Here is a 16,264-nt window from a genome sequence, read left to right on the forward strand (position 1 = left end):
AAAAAAAATTGTCTTTTAATTAAAAAAAGATAAAAAAAAGGGGGGGGTCGACTATACAGTCTGGCCACAAATAGCATCACAAAAGCTCTGAGCGACAGTGTGGTGAGAGGGCTTCACGACATCTCCAACAGGGGGGCACCGAGCTAATCCACAGGTCTCTGCCTCATTAATACCAACATCTGTTGGCACCCCCTCCCCAAGAAGCTGGTGGTGGTCACGGCAGCAGAAAGACAAGACGTTTGCCGTAGAATGCTCTCGACACGGACCCAGTGCTCTCCTAGGACAGCATTGGCCCCGTCTCCAAGGATGCACAAAACAATGGCACGTGAGAGCTCCTCATTCCTCATTACACAGCCAAGCATAAACCTTTGGATTCTTTCCTTTTTTCTTTAAGTTTGTTTGTTTATTTATTTAAAGTAATCTCTGCGCCCAACATGGGGCTCAAACTCGTGACCCCAAGATCAAGAGTCACATGCTCTTCTGACCGAGCCAGCCAGGCTCCCCGAGCCTTTGGATTCTTTGATGCTTACCCGTGGGACTAAATATCACCCCTCCTCCTTCAGAGAGCCGTGTAACTACAATTTGAATAAAGTGAGCTGTGAACTTGACTGGAATCATAGTTTTTAAAAAATGCGTTTATTTGGGGGAAAAAAAAATCACAACAGCCTCCTACCTTAAGCTCGGGTGATAAAATTACATCAAATTCATACTGTAGGGTATCAGGATCGTAATTGATAAAGGGCAGAGCCATTTCAAGAAAATTTTCAATGTCTTGGAGGGCTTTCTGAGCATCTTCTTTAGACTGAAACTTCTCTACTTCTTGGTTAGCTAGAAGGCATTCTCCTTCATCACAGCACTGACGAGCCTGGTGAGCAAATCACACACGCACGCACACACACAAAACCGTGAATGAATAAACAGAAATATGTTCGCCTTTTAGGAGTGTTTAGCAGCCTCTGTGAATCAGAGTTGCTTCCAGAGCTAGCTGTTAAAAAATAAAGATACCTGGGTGCAGCCCCCAGAAATTCTGATTCAGTAGCTCTGGGCCCTAAGCCAGGCGTTCATAGCTCCGCAGAGCTCCACAGGTATTTCTGATGCACGCATAGCCAAGGCTGAGAAGCACGGTATTTTCTTTCACAACAAGGACTTCATTCTGCAGCGAGAGTCTGACCATTGTCTCAGCGCTAACACGTCAGCTGCGTGCTATTTTCCCCAAATCAGTAAGTGAAATATGAAACACCTCGCAAAATACATAGTGTCCTATAAATGTGTAGTGACCCGCCAAGGACAAGGATGAAAGTTTCCTTGCCAAAGAAGGAGGGGGGACAGGTTAAACTGTCCATGCTCAGATGCGATGTCTGTAAATGATATCCCTCGTTTACATTCCGCTTCCGAGGCCAGATCTTCCTTTCGCTGCCTCTTTCTGAAAGGGGTCAGACCCACAAGCCAGGGAGGAGTTTCTGGCGTTAGCAAAATGCCGCTAGGGCTGTGAAAAGTGTTCCGACTGCAAATTATCACCAGAGGAGAGGATGCAGAGATGTACCCAAAATAGAAAGGAAGCCATCGCGACCGTGATCGCAATGTTCACACCAGAACCCGCAATGCGTACGATACTAGACCTGCCAGGAATACTGCAAAGGTACGTGGATTAAGCAACCATCATCAAATTCAATCCTTCCACCCCTTGCACATTCAACTCCGAGGCTATACCAGACCCTCACCCTAGCACGCAAAAGCAAAAACAAACGGTCTTCTCATGAAGAAATGTATCAGGTCTCACGACACTACCTGCTGCAGGAGTTTATGCATTTTGAAGATCCTGCTGAGCTGTACCCGTTTGGCTTTAATCTCGTTAACCAAAATATCGGACAGGTAACGGAGTTCATTGCACCTCTGGCAGATCAAATCAAGTGCATAATGGTGATTTGAAGCAAGTCTGTGTCCGTGTAGTATCACAAAGCGGGCCTTCACTAACAGATCCTAATTTTAAGAAAGAAGTAAAAGAAGCACATGATCGCTGTTCAAATAGAGGAGGGGGCAAAAAGAAAGCAACGGAGAAGCAAATTGGCTTAAGCAGGGCGGACGGAGTGCCAAAAACATGATTGGATGTCATACTTCTGCAGGCTGTCAGAAAGCTCGGGGTTACAAGTAACTAGCTACGGCAGTGACGTCATCAGAAGCCCACGTGTTTCTGGTAACAGAAACAGAAAATGAACCAGCCTGCTCAGAGTGTGGACGAGATTTGCTTCTCCCGGTACGTACAGATTTAGAACAGCACTGCATATATCAGATGAGGGACACACCAGCCAAACGAAAGCGGACGGATTTCGTGCCATCTCAGCTCTGGAAATCTCGTTAGAGTCAGCACCTGCCCGCCTCCTGGACATCCTGAAGTGAACACCACGGGGCTCTCAAGTCCAAAGGGATCTTGGCGGCCTTGCCTCCACTCTACCAACGACTGGCATCCCGCCCCCCCGCACCCTGGTCCCCCACTTGCTCCCGACCTAGCAACTGAAAGAGCAGGAGGTCAGGAAATATTTGGCGAGGTAAACTAAGGAGAACTGAAGCCCGGAACGATGAAGCGACTGGCCTACCTAGCCGGGGGGAGACACAGGATTATAACAGGGACTTATTTTTTTAATGGGTACGGCTTCCGTTTTGCAAGATAAAAAAAGTTCTGGCAATCTGTTGCACCACAATGTGACTGTAGTTAACGCTACCGAACCGTGTACTTAAAAAGGGTTAAGATGGGGGCGGGGGCGCCCAGGCGGCTCAGTTGGTTAACTGTCCGGCTCTCGGTTTGGGCTCAGGTCATGCTCTCGCAGTTCATGGGTTCGAGCCCCACGTGGGGCTCTGCGCTGGCAGCTCAGAGCCTGGAGCCTGCTTCGCATTCTGTGTCTCCCTCTCTCTCTCTCCCCCTCCCCAACTTGTGTTCTCTCTCTCTCTCAAAAATAAATAAACATTAAAAAAAAAAACCTAAAAAACAAAAAAAAAACAAAAACCAGTGGCCTTGCTCTCTCATACAAGACAGAAGAGCAAAGCTAGTTTGTTAACTGTTAAAGCCATGAGTCCAAGCTTTAAGACCAGCAAAGTGATCATCGTTTTGAGTACTTATTATACAACCACACTTTCCGGGTATTGTGCTAAGTGTTTTATCTACAACATCGAAAACAGTCCTCCCCTAATCATTCCGCAAAGTAGGCCACTTTAGCCCCAATTTATAGATGAAGACGTTGAGGCTTAGAACATTTAATCACTTTGCCCAGGGTCATGCAGCTAGTAAGACGAAGCAGATTTATCTGTCTGAATCCATATTTGGTTCAACTGCAGATACCACATGATGGGTATTTAAGAAATTATGCTCTTGTACATTTCTATTGTTTCCAAGTAGCATTCCTGAGAGCCATTTTGCTGGCTTCTTCAGAATGCTTTAAGCTTCTGTTCCTATCGGTGGGCCTGAAACCGCTCACACGGTGACCTCAGAGACTGCCCGTTGCAACTACATGACGCATCGGCAGGGTCACCTCTGGTCCACGTCGATTGGAAAAGAATACAGACCAGTGTTATTAAACCCATTACGTAGACTATTACCAGGAAAAGTGAACCGGGAGGGTTCATGCTCCTGAAAAGCATCACAATGAACTATTACAATAGTGACCGTCTGAGATGTCCTCTTACCTGAGAATTTTCATCTAAGTTTTCCAACTTTTTAATTTTTTGTTTTACTTGACCTAGGTTCCCGGTGACGTCTGCCAGCTCTGCTTGTTGGTTTAACAGAAGTTCGACTTCACTCACGAGCTGCAAATAGGAAAAAACCAAGGCTTTAAGCATACAAATTATTAAGCATTTTTCCTTTGATCATTTTTGTAGGCAGTGCTATTAAATAAGAAAAATCGCACATGTGACAAACACTTCTGTCATTTTATTCCCAGGAATCGATATAATCTATTAACACCCAACCTACTAGATATCAGTGTATACTCATGATCTGTAAATATCTCTATGTACATGTGTTGGCATGTATATGTGGGCACGTATGGAAGTCCGTGTATGTATACATACTTGCATATATACTCCCCAGCGCTATGGCGAGTGGTCCCAGGAAAGAAGGTTCCCCCAGTACTAATTAGCAGCATACTTGGAACCCAGATCTTGGTCTTCCCTATCATATCTCAGAAAAAGAAACCAAGGCTCCTCAGGAAAATGGCTGGTTCCACGGCTAAAGCAGAGGAGGTACAAGATGGGCTTGGAACATCTCTTTATGCCAGAAAGTAAAGAAGTGATAACCCGAAAAAAGTCTGGATGTGTCACAAGGGCACAGTAGCCAGTCAGAAACACCAAAATAGTTAAGAACAGTAAAGAATCACAAACCATGAAGAACTTCTGATGAGCAGGAAGATATTTGCGTGACCTTAAATTTTCTCCCCACACGTTTCCTACTAGTTACAAGTGGGGGAAAGTCATAGTGGAGAAACTCCACGGAAGCCTGACTGGGTAATTGAAATGCGCATCAACGATGAGGGGCAGGTGGACTTCATTAACTCCCTCGGTTGGGGAGGAGCGAAAGATCGGGAAGGGCCAAGAACAATACCCTCGGCAGAACACATCGCTCATAGAGTATTCCTGCTGGTCATACAATGGTTAATCTAATCATAAGAAAACGTCAGACAGGGGTGCCTGGGTGGCTCAGTGGGTTAAGCGTCCGACTTCAGCTCAGGTCACGATCTCACAGTTTGTGGGATCGAGCCCCATGTCGGGCTTCTGTGCTGTGAGTGAGAAGCCTGCCTGGGATTCTCTAGCTCTCTCTCTGCTCCTACACACAGCCCTCCTCTCTCAATAAATAAATAAACTTAAAAAAAAAGAGAGAGAGAATGTCAGCCAAATGGAAAATGAGGAACATTTTATATTAAAAAGCACTGTGTTCTTCCGAAATGTCAGTGTCATAAGAGACAAAGAAAGGCTATGGAAATGTTTGTTCTAGATTAAAGGTGACTAGACAGGACAACTTATCCAACACCCAACCCTCTAAGACTGACTCCTGTCCTGGGGGGGGGGGGGGGAATGACATAAATGGCACTAATGAGCCAATTGATAAAACTGGAATACCAATGGTAGGTGATTATAAAAGGAATGCATTATTGTTAAATGTCCTAAATTCGATAACTGTCCTGTGATTATGCAAGAGAATATTCCTATCCTGTAGATTCAAAAATATCTCAAGTTTGAGAATATTCAAATTTTTCTGTACATCTGAATTTACGAATAAGACCTTTTTTAAGTGAAGTTCCTAAATACACAGAACCTATCGACAAATCACCATGAGATACAGATCACGTCAGTGAGGTTACGATCCAAGGAAAAGAACAATACCGATTAGAGGCAACAAGGATTTGAAGAAACAGAATGTAACTCCAGGTCAAGAACGTAGTATGGATGCAAACTAACACCGGAGTGGAGGGACGATGGGGCACATTCAGGAAGAGTGTTATTCTTACATGGATTCGGTTGGGGAGGAGGGAAAGATCTGGAAAGACCAAGAGCAACTTGGCCTATTCTTTCTTTAAGGAAGATTTCACAGAGAGCATGGCATTCCAAAATCTGTTTGAGTCACAGGAGGGAAAGGTCTGGCAATCCCGAGCCCTGTGTCCAGAATGTGGCACCCAAACCCAATTCTGCTCACACAGATGAAATACCAAGTAAGTAAGAAAGTCATGGGTAGAAGCCAGCCACATGTGAGAGAGAAAAGAGGTGAGTTTTCTTCGGATCTCCTGGAAAAGTACTATGAAAGAGACTATGTCGCTTGACCAAGTGTGATGTATTTTCCAGAAGCATCCAACTAGAATGTACTTTTAGCCTTTCAAATAATGCTTGACCAAGTGTGATGTATTTTCCAGAAGCATCCAACTAGAATGTACTTTTAGCCTTTCAAATAATGCATAATTGAACACGATTTCAGTTCACCCATCAGGCTTTTCATAGAAATAAATTACTGGATCAGAAAAAAAATGTTTTGGGGTGCCTGGGTGGAAGAGTCGGTTAAGCATCTGACTTCGGCTCAGGTCATGATCTCACGGTTCGTGGGTTCGAGCCCCACGTCGGGCTCCGAGAGCCCTCTCCCTTTCTCTCTGCCCCTCCCCCACCCATTCATTTTCTCTCTCTCTCTCTCTCTCTCAAAAATAAATAAACATTAAAAAAAAAGAAAAATGTTTTTGTTAGGTCGTATTAAATACGGTCAGTATAAGTATCTGGTATTAAAACAGCAACAACCACAAGAAGGAAGTGGGTATTATTTCCTTGGAAACCTAGTCCATAGCCTGAAAGCATTTTGTATGTAAAATGAGTTTCAAAGATAAACATCAGGGTGGACAGCAACTGAGTCCTCCTTACAAGTTCAGTGCTTTATCCTAGGAGATTAGTAAGCCAGAAAGACATCTTGGCAGGGTTCGCTCACATTTGCTCCCTTTCCATCTTGCTCTGGGTGTCAGTGGGCATCTCGCGAGACTGTACTTCTCATGATCAAGGAGCAAGTGAGAGCCGCTGGCAATAACGAAAAACCCCGTATAAAGGAATGTTTTAACTGACCTCTTGAAAATCCTGCTCAAACTTCCATAGTTGCAGATACTGCTCCATTTTTAGTTGGTGTTTTTCCCAAAATCCATCAAAAGCTATTTCCATATCACGTACTTGAGTCAGCAATCTTAACAAAGAAAAGTCGTTAGAATTCCTTCACACCAGCGATTTGTTCTGTAGGGAAGTACATAAATCTGGCCTGGACATTAAGAATTATAAGGAGGGGCCCCTGGGTGGCTCAGTCGGTTGAGCGTCCGACTTTGGCTCAGGTCACGATCTCGCGGTTCGTGAGTTCGAGCCCCATGCCTGGCTCTCTGCTGACAGTTCAGAGTCTGGAGCCTGCTTCGGATTCTGCGTGTGTGCGTGTGTGTGCGTGCGTGTGTGTGTGTGTGTGTGTGTGTGTGTGTGTGTCTCTGCCCCTTCCCTGCTTGCACGCGCTCTCTCTCTCTCTCTCTCTCTCTCACTCTCTCTCAAAAATAAAAAATAAAAAAAAAATTTTTTTTTTAAAAAGAATTATAAGGAAAGTCAGGGCACCTGGGTGGCTCAGTCAGTTAAGTGTCTGACTTCAGCTCAGGTCGTGATCTCAGGGTTTGTGAGTTCGAGCCCCACATCAGGCTGTCTGCTGTCACCACAGACCCCACTTTGCATCCTATGTCCCCGTCTCTCTCTGCCCTTCCCCCACTCACGTGTGCCTGCACACGTGCGCTCGCTCTCTCTCTCTCTCTCTCAAAACTAAACATTAAAAAAAAAGAATTATAAGCAAAGTCAGAGACCATGACACTTGGTCCACGAAGAGCCCATCAATGTCCACAGAACCTCTCCTACAAGCAAACTGATGTCTGTGAGACGAGGGAAGTTGTTCTCAGATTCCCAAAGGTCCAGAAATACTTGCACACTTAAGAGACTGAAGCAAAATTAGAATTCCCGTTGAAAAGTGTAAGATAAGTCATTCCAAACCAAAAGGAGAGTACTCACTTATTAACGGTTTGCCAGTCACCATTGACTTGTGGCTGATGTTCAAGTCTTGAACTGGCGACATCTTCAATGCTAGGCACTTCCAGACTTGTGAGGAGGATTCTTCCTTCTTTGGTTACAGCTGTAATATCATTCTGGAAAAAGGCACGGTGGGATGAATTAGCCTGCTAGCAACCCATCCCGCATGACTTCACGACAAGGAAGCATACACCTAGAGCACGCTACAGAAGAGAAACGGCAGTTCTAGAACGGCCTCTACTGAATCCAAAACCCGTGAGGATTTCCAAGAAGCCTCTGCCTACTGAGACGGGTGCTGCGATCGCTATTTTTATAAGATCTTTATAGGCAGCAGTCCCTTGTGGTCCAGATGCAGTCTCCTTCTCTTACTGGTAGAAAGTTCTAACTCATTCTACTCTACTAATATTTGTAACGTGTTCTAATAAAGCAGTCGTAGCGTCATGAAGTCTACCACATTGGAAAGCATGCAGTTAACATAATATTTAATGCACATTCAGGGATAGGGAGATTGTCATCAACCGCCGCCTGCCATATTATGTTACGTCACATTTGGGTTCATTAATTCCTCACAGAGCATACGCTGCTTTCTATTCAGAAGGTCTTAACCTTGGTGGGTAGATTCTTCGGGCATCTAAGAGTGAGCTATGACTCCCTTCAGGAAATCCAAGGGTCCTCTGAACTGTTAGGCAAAAATGTGGGTGTCCCTGTATTTGTCCGGGAACAGGTTCTAAGCCACGACCAATATAAATAAGAACATAATCACTGAGAACTAATATTTCCCGGGCGCCTGGGTGGCTCCGTCAGTGAAGCGTCCAACTTCGGCTCAGGCCATGATCTCACTGCCCATAAGTTCGAGCCCCGCGTCGGGCTCTGTGCTGACAGCTAAGAGCCTGGGGCCCGCTTCAGATTCTGTCCCCGTCTCTCTGCCCCTCCCCTGTTCATGTTCTGTCTCTGTCTGTCTCTCTCCCAAATATAAAATAAAACATTAATTTTTTTAAAAAAAAAAAAGAGCTAATATTGGGGCGCCTGGGTGGCTCAGTCGGTTAGGCGTCCGACTTCGGTTCAGGTCATGATCTCGTGGTCCGTGAGTTCGAGCCCCGCATCGGGCTCTGTGATGACAGCTCAGAGCCTGGAGCCTGTTTCAGATTCTGTGTCTCCCTCTCTCTCTGACCCTCCCCTGTTCGTGCTCTGTCTCTCCCTGTCTCAAAAACAAATAAACGTTAAAAAAAAATTTTTTTTAAAAGAGCTAATATTTATGAAATAGCGGCTATGTGCCAAACGTGGTTGTACATATATCACTTCCTCCATTTCATCCTCATAACAACCCTACAAGGTACACACATATCGGCATCAACCTCGCTGTGCATGTAGGGCAACCGTAACTCAGAGAGAGGAGGCAAACTGCCCGATCACACAGCTTATGAGGGTCAGAGCTTTCTCTCCTGGAACAGTTTTACTTTGAGATTACGATTCACGAGTTCAGTCTCTCTCCTCTTCATCTACAAATGTCCCCTCAAAAAGCAGTTCAAACTAAAATACAGGTGTCGTCTCTACTCAGAGCTCGTATCCGAGCGCCGCCTCCGAGCGCCGCCTCCCCCCGCCCCAGAAGGACATGAGTGATAGAGCCTGGTGCTTCTTGAGATCATTCTTCAACTTTCGGGAGAACGTGCATCTCATAGTACTTGGTGATTGTCTGAACTGTGACTCAGAATCTTTCACAACCCAACACTCCAGACAACTGGGTAGGAGGGCAAAGTCAACTTGCCATCTAAGGTCTACGGTAGAAAACAACAAAAGCTAGTACTCTGGGGATGCCTGGCTGGCTCAGTCGGAGCGCGTGACGCCTGGTCTCAGGGTCGTGAGCTCAAGCCCCGTGCTGGGCGTGGAACCTACTTTAAAAAAAGGAAAAAAAAAAAAAAACAAAACTAGTACTCTGTGCAAAAGAAAGCTTGTGATCAATTTAACAATGTTTGCCTTGGTCGCAGGCCCCCTGACTCCTCATCTGGTTCTCCTTCTCCACTTCACGTCACACCTGGGGTGGGCGTAAAACTAGAACACCCATCTGCCTTCTGATTCTCCAGCTTTCCAAATGAGCGGGTCTTTTGAAAAGATAAAGAACCCGTGATAACAAAGAAGACTGTAGACTTCTTATTCTGGGGCAGCATGGACTCTTCCATTAACAAATAAAGAACTTCTCAAGAGAGTGCACCAGTTACAAGGGGGCCACTTACGTTCAACAGATCCGGGCTATTTTCCCCTTGTGGGTCCCCCACCCACCAATCAGTGTGAAATGCACGTGCGCCCTAAAAGAAAGGCCATGGGTCATGGTTGTTTGTTGACGCTTTCAGACATACCTTTAACATGTGATACCTCTCGGCACGAAGCGCAAGGATTTCTTCTATTGAAGGAATATCAGATGGCAGTTCTGTCTCCGCCAGTTCAGTTCCAAAGGACTGTAACATCTGAGCCATTTCCTTCACTGTGAGAGCAAAATTTTCTATAGCCTGCAAAGACCCAGTGATCCTTTTAATTCCATGGAAACTGCCAGCACATCAATACCTAGATCAGTAACTGTACTCACTTTCATCTAGGTATGACAACAAGCACATATACTATGACCTCTCTTCTGCTAAGGAAAGTTGGCATTGCCCTTGGCAATCGACGCTACCTTTGTAGCTAAGCCTCTACGAAACTGACGTGAGGTTAAAGAGTCTTCTTGAATGTCTTTTATCTAAACTTCTGTACTCATTTCTTGAACGCCAATGAGAACAATGTCTTTGTTTTAAAGTTTCTTTCTTTTTTTCTAGTAATCTCTACACCCAGCGTGGGGCTCGAACTCACGACCCCAAGACTCGAGAGTCGCGTGCTCCTCCGACGGAGCCAGCCAGGCGCCCCTGAAAACAATTTCTTAAAGATGCCGTGGACTGAGTCATTCGCTTTCTGACTTTGTTTAGGTCTATCCCATTAGACCCTGCAAATGTAAAATCACTTTATGCTAACTTTACTTTGGAAGAGAACATCAAAGCCACCGGACATTTGTTATAACTTATGAGCAAGCATTAGCATTCCAACAAAGCAATGCACAAGGGTGATGGGGGAACAAACTGGCCACGACAATTCATTCAGGCACAAGACTTGAAATTGTGATCGCGAAGGTTCGGTCGCCCTCCAATGTCAAGTCGCGTTGCTCTGTTGATTGTTTCCAAAATCAACTGCTCAGGAAAAGAAAAGTCGGGGGGGTGGGGGGGCAATCCGTAGAGACCTTACAAACCCTCTGCTTACCATGCAGCTCGAGGTGATCTGCTCTTTCGTTTGCAGTTTTAGAGGTTATGAAAGGCTAGACACTAATTTTGACGATACACTTTCGTATGAACAAAAAGAACTGCTGAATGACAAAGATGAGGAAAACAGGATCCTGATTGAATGAGAAATCATTTCCTTCAGAAGGGTTCCCTTATCGCTGGGATCTGGGACAAAGATTCTTCTAGTATAAACTCACATCTGCGAGGCACAGGGTCTTTGCCTATTTGCCAATTTCCAGAACCGAACGAAACTCTACTGTGATCCTAACTGCCTCAGAAGCATCGCTAGGATGACATGAATCGTATTACTTAGCATGTTTTGAGGGCTTGTCATCTGTTAGGCACTGTGCCACGCAATTTACATTTGTTATCTCATTTAATCTTCCCAATATCCCTATGACGTAAAGTAGTATTATTCCCATTTTATAGTTGGGAAAACTGAGAGCCAGAGAGGCTATATAGCGTGCACAAGGTTACACAGCTAAAAATCAGCAGTGCTGAGGTCTGAACCCAAAACGCTTTGTTTCTCCAAGTTACTACATGGCCACCGGAGGCAGTGGACAGAGCACGATCGCCTTACTCCCTAGGCCTCTCCTTCAATTGCCATCCTCAGTGCCTCTTCATCATTTCTAGATATTTCCTAGGGAAGAAAATCAAGATGTTGAATTATATGTGTTTGAAAAACAGGAGCCGCAGCAAGCTGTCTTTCCCAAAGAGGAGAACAATGCCGAAACTAGATTTTAAAGGCTAATATGAACTACAGGCTCTACAGTAAGAGCAAAGGCAACATACATTTCTGAAGATGATCCATTCACTGTTGGAGTACTGCAAGGTGCCGCCTAACTCAGGGGTTAACTGCTTGTCATCAATGTATGTCAGCAAATCACTAACTGAGCTCAGCATAACCACCTATATAAATAAGCAAGAGAGATACTGTTAACTGCCCTTCGCGGCATCCCTCCATTCAACTGTACAATGAACTTCCGCATTTCCTTAGCACAAAGTTACCTTTTGCAAATGGTTCTAATAGTTCTCTCCTGTACACCCTCCCCCGCCCACATCCGTCTGCACTACGTTCTTTGGTAATAACAGTTTTCACATACGAAACATTTCTCTGTAAAGCAAAGTTAATCTCCATAGAAACCCAAATCGCTGGTTCTCCTTGATCTAAAATTTTGCATTATTAATGGCCAACCTTCCGAAAGAATGTTATGCCTACAACGGAGGAAAAGGGCTTTCTGTAGTAAGTTATAACTTATCAGGAGGGGCTGATCTTCGCAAAAGTACCATAATTTACGAGGACCCTATCCCTAACCCTAAATAAACGTATAAAAATATATTTTAAAAAAAAGATCATGGTACTATGAACTAGCTCAGGATGCTAAGTTCATGGGAGTTCAAATACATAAAACACACGCTCATTTTTTCCCTAAAAATAAAACGTCCTGATTTTATACACACACGCACACGTGCATATACACACACATAAATAACGTAGGTGACATATATCTCATTCAACAGGGATTGCTTTGTTACAAATCGACGAAACTCTTCCTGTAGTTTAACAATAGAAACAGAAGACTTGGGGGGATTTCAAGTTTGTAGTTTGGGAAGCCAAATTCTATTTCTTTTCTTTCAGATGCTTTGTGAGCACGGGTAAAGCATCAACAGCATGGTACAAAGTGCTCACAAGAATTAAAGAGACAAAACATTTAAACAATATACTCTTACTGGTAACTTCAGCATGAAATCCTCCTGACTAAATCGAAATCCAATGTCCGTGAAAGTCCTTTGAAGAAAACTGCTGGGACGTAGAACCAACACCAAGTGCAAGTTCCCAGGAAAAGAAACCTACGGAAAGGAGAAACGCAGGAAAGGAAGAACAAATCGTCAAAACGTGCACTCGACTGAGCACGTATCAGAAAATACGTAATTAAAGGAAACCGTTTTTAAAGCAATAAAAGCCACTAGAAGGGACAAAACTTTAAAAATGGATATTGAGGGGCGCCTGGGTGGCGCAGTCGGTTAAGCGTCCGACTTCAGCCAGGTCACGATCTCGCGCTCCGTGAGTTCGAGCCCCGCGTCAGGCTCTGGGCTGATGGCTCGGAGCCTGGAGCCTGTTTCCGATTCTGTGTCTCCCTCTCTCTCTGCCCCTCCCCCGTTCATGCTCTGTCTCTCTCTGTCCCAAAAATAAAATAAAACGTTGAAAAAAAATTTAAAAAAATAAAAATAAAATAAAATAAAATAAAAATGGATATTGATACAATCTAAAAACTTGGAAACAGAAACAGAACTAATGTAAGGTCATCAGATCAGACCCTTGCAATGTTCATGGCGGGGAATTTTCTCACACAAAAGTAGATACCAAGTTAAGAAGAACTATACTTTTTTACAAAATAAATCTAGGTTTTTATTTTATTTATTACCTTTTAAGCTTATTTCTATTTTAGTCATCCCTACTCCCAACATGGGTCTTGAATTCACAACCCCAAGATCAAGAGTCACACGCCCTATCGACTGAACCAGCCAGGCACCCCACGAACCATACCCTAAAACTTCATTTTTTTTTTAAATGTTTTTAATGTTTACTTTTGATGGGGAGGGGGACAGAGAGAGAGAGGAGACACAGAATCCAAAGCAGGATCCAGGCTCCAAAGTGTCAGCAGAGAGCCCGACGCGGAGCTCGAACCCATGAACCGTGAGATCGTGACCTGAGCCAAAGTCGGACGCTTAACCGACTGAGCCACCCAGGTGCCCCTGAAACATCATTTTAAAGTTAGTCATTTGTATTTGAATTGCATTTATTCCCTGTGAAACGGAATTAGAACGCAGGTTCCTAGGATAACCCCAAAAGTCAAAGGGAGCTTAAACATTATATACATGTACTAAGCAATGGAAGAAACCTGTGATATGGAATCATATTTTTATTTTCATCCAAGCAACATTCACAGAGTCTCTTCTACATGTCCATTCCATGTACCTAAGCGAACGACTGTCGCGCACTGTTAGCAGTCGGTGTCCCCAAATTAATAAGATGTAGTCCCTACCCAGTTTGCAAGAAAATCAGTCTAATGGTGCAGTCCATTAGTAATCGTTAACTCTATAGCACAAGTTGATAAGTGAAACAAAGGAAGTAGAATAATCCGCAACAGACGGTCAAAACGGTCTGTTTGAAGCCTAAGAAAAGGAATTACTTAGATCAGAATGTCATTCTGGTGCACCAATGTTTCCCCCGTTTCCAGAATACGGACATGTAGGTGGTCAAGAAATAGTTGCTGAAAGGAAGACAAGGAGGGTGGGCGCCTGGGTGGCTCAGTCAGTTGAGCGTCTGACTCTTGATTTTCGCTCAGGTCATGATCTCACAGTTCACGGGATCGAGCCCCGCATCAGGGTGTTCGGTGACAGCATAGAGCCTGCTTGGGATTCTCTCCTTCCCTCTCTGCCCCTTACCCACTTGTGCTCTATCTTAAAATAAATAAACATTTTTTAAAAAGATAAGGAGGGGACGATGGAAAATTAGCGAGAGACAGAACAGTATGGCCCAACGTTAATAATGAACTACCATATATCAAATGCTTACTCTATGCCAAGTATTTTGCCAACATTATCATAGTTCCTCTTCATAATAACCGTGTGAGGTAGTTAAGCTAGCGTCTTTTACAAATAAAGCAAGCGGGGGCGCCTGGGTGGCTCAGTTGGTTGACCGTCCAACTTCGGCTCAGGTCATGATCTCACGGTTGGTGAGTTCGATCCCCACATTGGGCTCTGTGCTGTCAGCACAGAGCCTGCTTCAGATTCTCTGTCTCTGTCTCTCTTTTTCCCTCCCTTGCTCGCTCTCTCTCTCTCTCAAAAATAAATAAACATTAAAAAAAAAAAAAAAGACAGAAAGAAACTGAGGCTCAGAGAGTTTAACTTGCCCCGGCTGGTGAAGTCTTAATCTATGCCTGCATCAGTGCTCTTTTTTTTTTTTAATGTTTATTTTTGAGAGAGAGAGAGAGAGAGAGAGGCAAAGAGAGAGGGAGACAGAGAATCTGAAGTGGGCTCCTCACTGACAGAGGCACAGCCCAATATGGGGCTCCAAGTCCCCAACCGCGAGATCATGACCTGAGCCGAAGTCGGACGCTTAACCCACTGAGCCACCCAGGTGCCCCGTAAGTTGGGGCTCTTAAACACTGTACGCTTCCCTATCTCTTCGAGACGTCCCGGTCAGGAAGGCTAGAGGAAAATGATGCTTGAGAGTGTAGCAACGGGAGATGGTGCTAGAAAGACAGGTAGATGCCAGATCAGGAAAGACCTTGGCTTTTTCGTGGAGGCAAGGGGAGGCTCTAAGAGGTTTTAGGCAGCGGAGCAACACGATCAGCATTTTAGAGGGATCACTTCAGCTTTAGGAAAGGACTAGATTTGGACAAGAGTGGAGGCAGACAGACGAGCTAGGAGGTGGGTATTAACAAAAAGAGGAACTTTCACTCAGGTTTAAGACCTAGACTCTTGGGAAATACACATTTGAAACTGGGGATATTTTAAATTCAGTTTGAGGGGTGGCTGGCTAGCTTAGTCGGTGGAGCGTGAGACGCCTGACGTCGGGGTTGTGAGTTTGAGCCCCACGCTGGGTGTAGGGGTTACTTAAAAATAAAATCCGTAAATACAACTTGAGACGGTGATAAAGCATCAACAGTTAAGTGGCCAGGAGAACCAGAGCAAGGGAAGAGGACCGAGTGGGAGACTCACAAATAAGTGAAAGAAAAGAGGTCAAAATGAAATCAATAAATTAATCAGTGATTATAAACAGACACAAATCGGGCTGGCTGTCCAACTCCGACCTCCCCCAGGTGGCCGTGCCTCTGCTACCCTCTCCCTTCAGGAGAGACTTCTTCCCCTCTCTCAGGTACTAAATGGTTATGTCCCCCAAAGTCTGTGCTGAAACCCAGCCCTCAACGTGAGGCTGGTAGGAGGAGAGGCTTTGGGAGGTGCCTGGGTGATGAGAACGGAGCCATCAGAAGGGGACTCGTGCCCTCTTAAAAGAGACCCCAGAGAGACCCCTCACCCCTCCTGCAGCCTGCTTCAGATTCTGTGTCTCCCTCTCTCTGCCACCCTCCCCCGCTCCCACCGTGTCTCTCTCAAAAATAAAGATTTAAAAAAAAAAAAAAAAGAACTGTGATCTTCCTACATGACCTTGCCCCCCTAACACACAGCGATCAGTGGTGGGATGAAGTCCTGCCCTGGGATTTTTCACACCAGTGTCGAGGGAAGAACACTTTGAGGGTGCGGTTCCAGAGCTGCTGGTCGCCGTGAACCTGCTGGAGAAAACTTACTTCAACGCACGCAGCTAACATGCGTATAGGACTAGAAGCAGAGACAGAGTCCCAACGATGCCTCTGTGATGTACATAGTGTGTATTT

General features: G+C 44.9%; 1 protein-coding gene across 2 annotated transcripts in view; it reads right to left on the minus strand.

Annotated features, from left to right (window-relative positions):
• Positions 1-16,264, minus strand: part of MCF2 (MCF.2 cell line derived transforming sequence) — a 110,006-nt gene that overhangs the window by 45,605 nt on the left and 48,137 nt on the right. For both annotated transcript variants that reach the window (XM_047844953.1, XM_047844952.1), the window contains exons 5-12: positions 12,597-12,716; positions 11,658-11,774; positions 9,918-10,067; positions 7,546-7,679; positions 6,583-6,697; positions 3,679-3,798; positions 1,789-1,980; positions 674-865 (exon numbers count right to left, since the gene is read on the minus strand). In XM_047844953.1, the coding sequence (XP_047700909.1) occupies positions 674-865; positions 1,789-1,980; positions 3,679-3,798; positions 6,583-6,697; positions 7,546-7,679; positions 9,918-10,067; positions 11,658-11,774; positions 12,597-12,716 (1,140 nt within the window). The remainder of the gene's footprint in view (positions 1-673; positions 866-1,788; positions 1,981-3,678; positions 3,799-6,582; positions 6,698-7,545; positions 7,680-9,917; positions 10,068-11,657; positions 11,775-12,596; positions 12,717-16,264) is intronic.

This window comes from Prionailurus viverrinus, chromosome X, assembly GCF_022837055.1.
Source record: "Prionailurus viverrinus isolate Anna chromosome X, UM_Priviv_1.0, whole genome shotgun sequence".
NCBI lineage: Eukaryota > Metazoa > Chordata > Mammalia > Carnivora > Felidae > Prionailurus > Prionailurus viverrinus.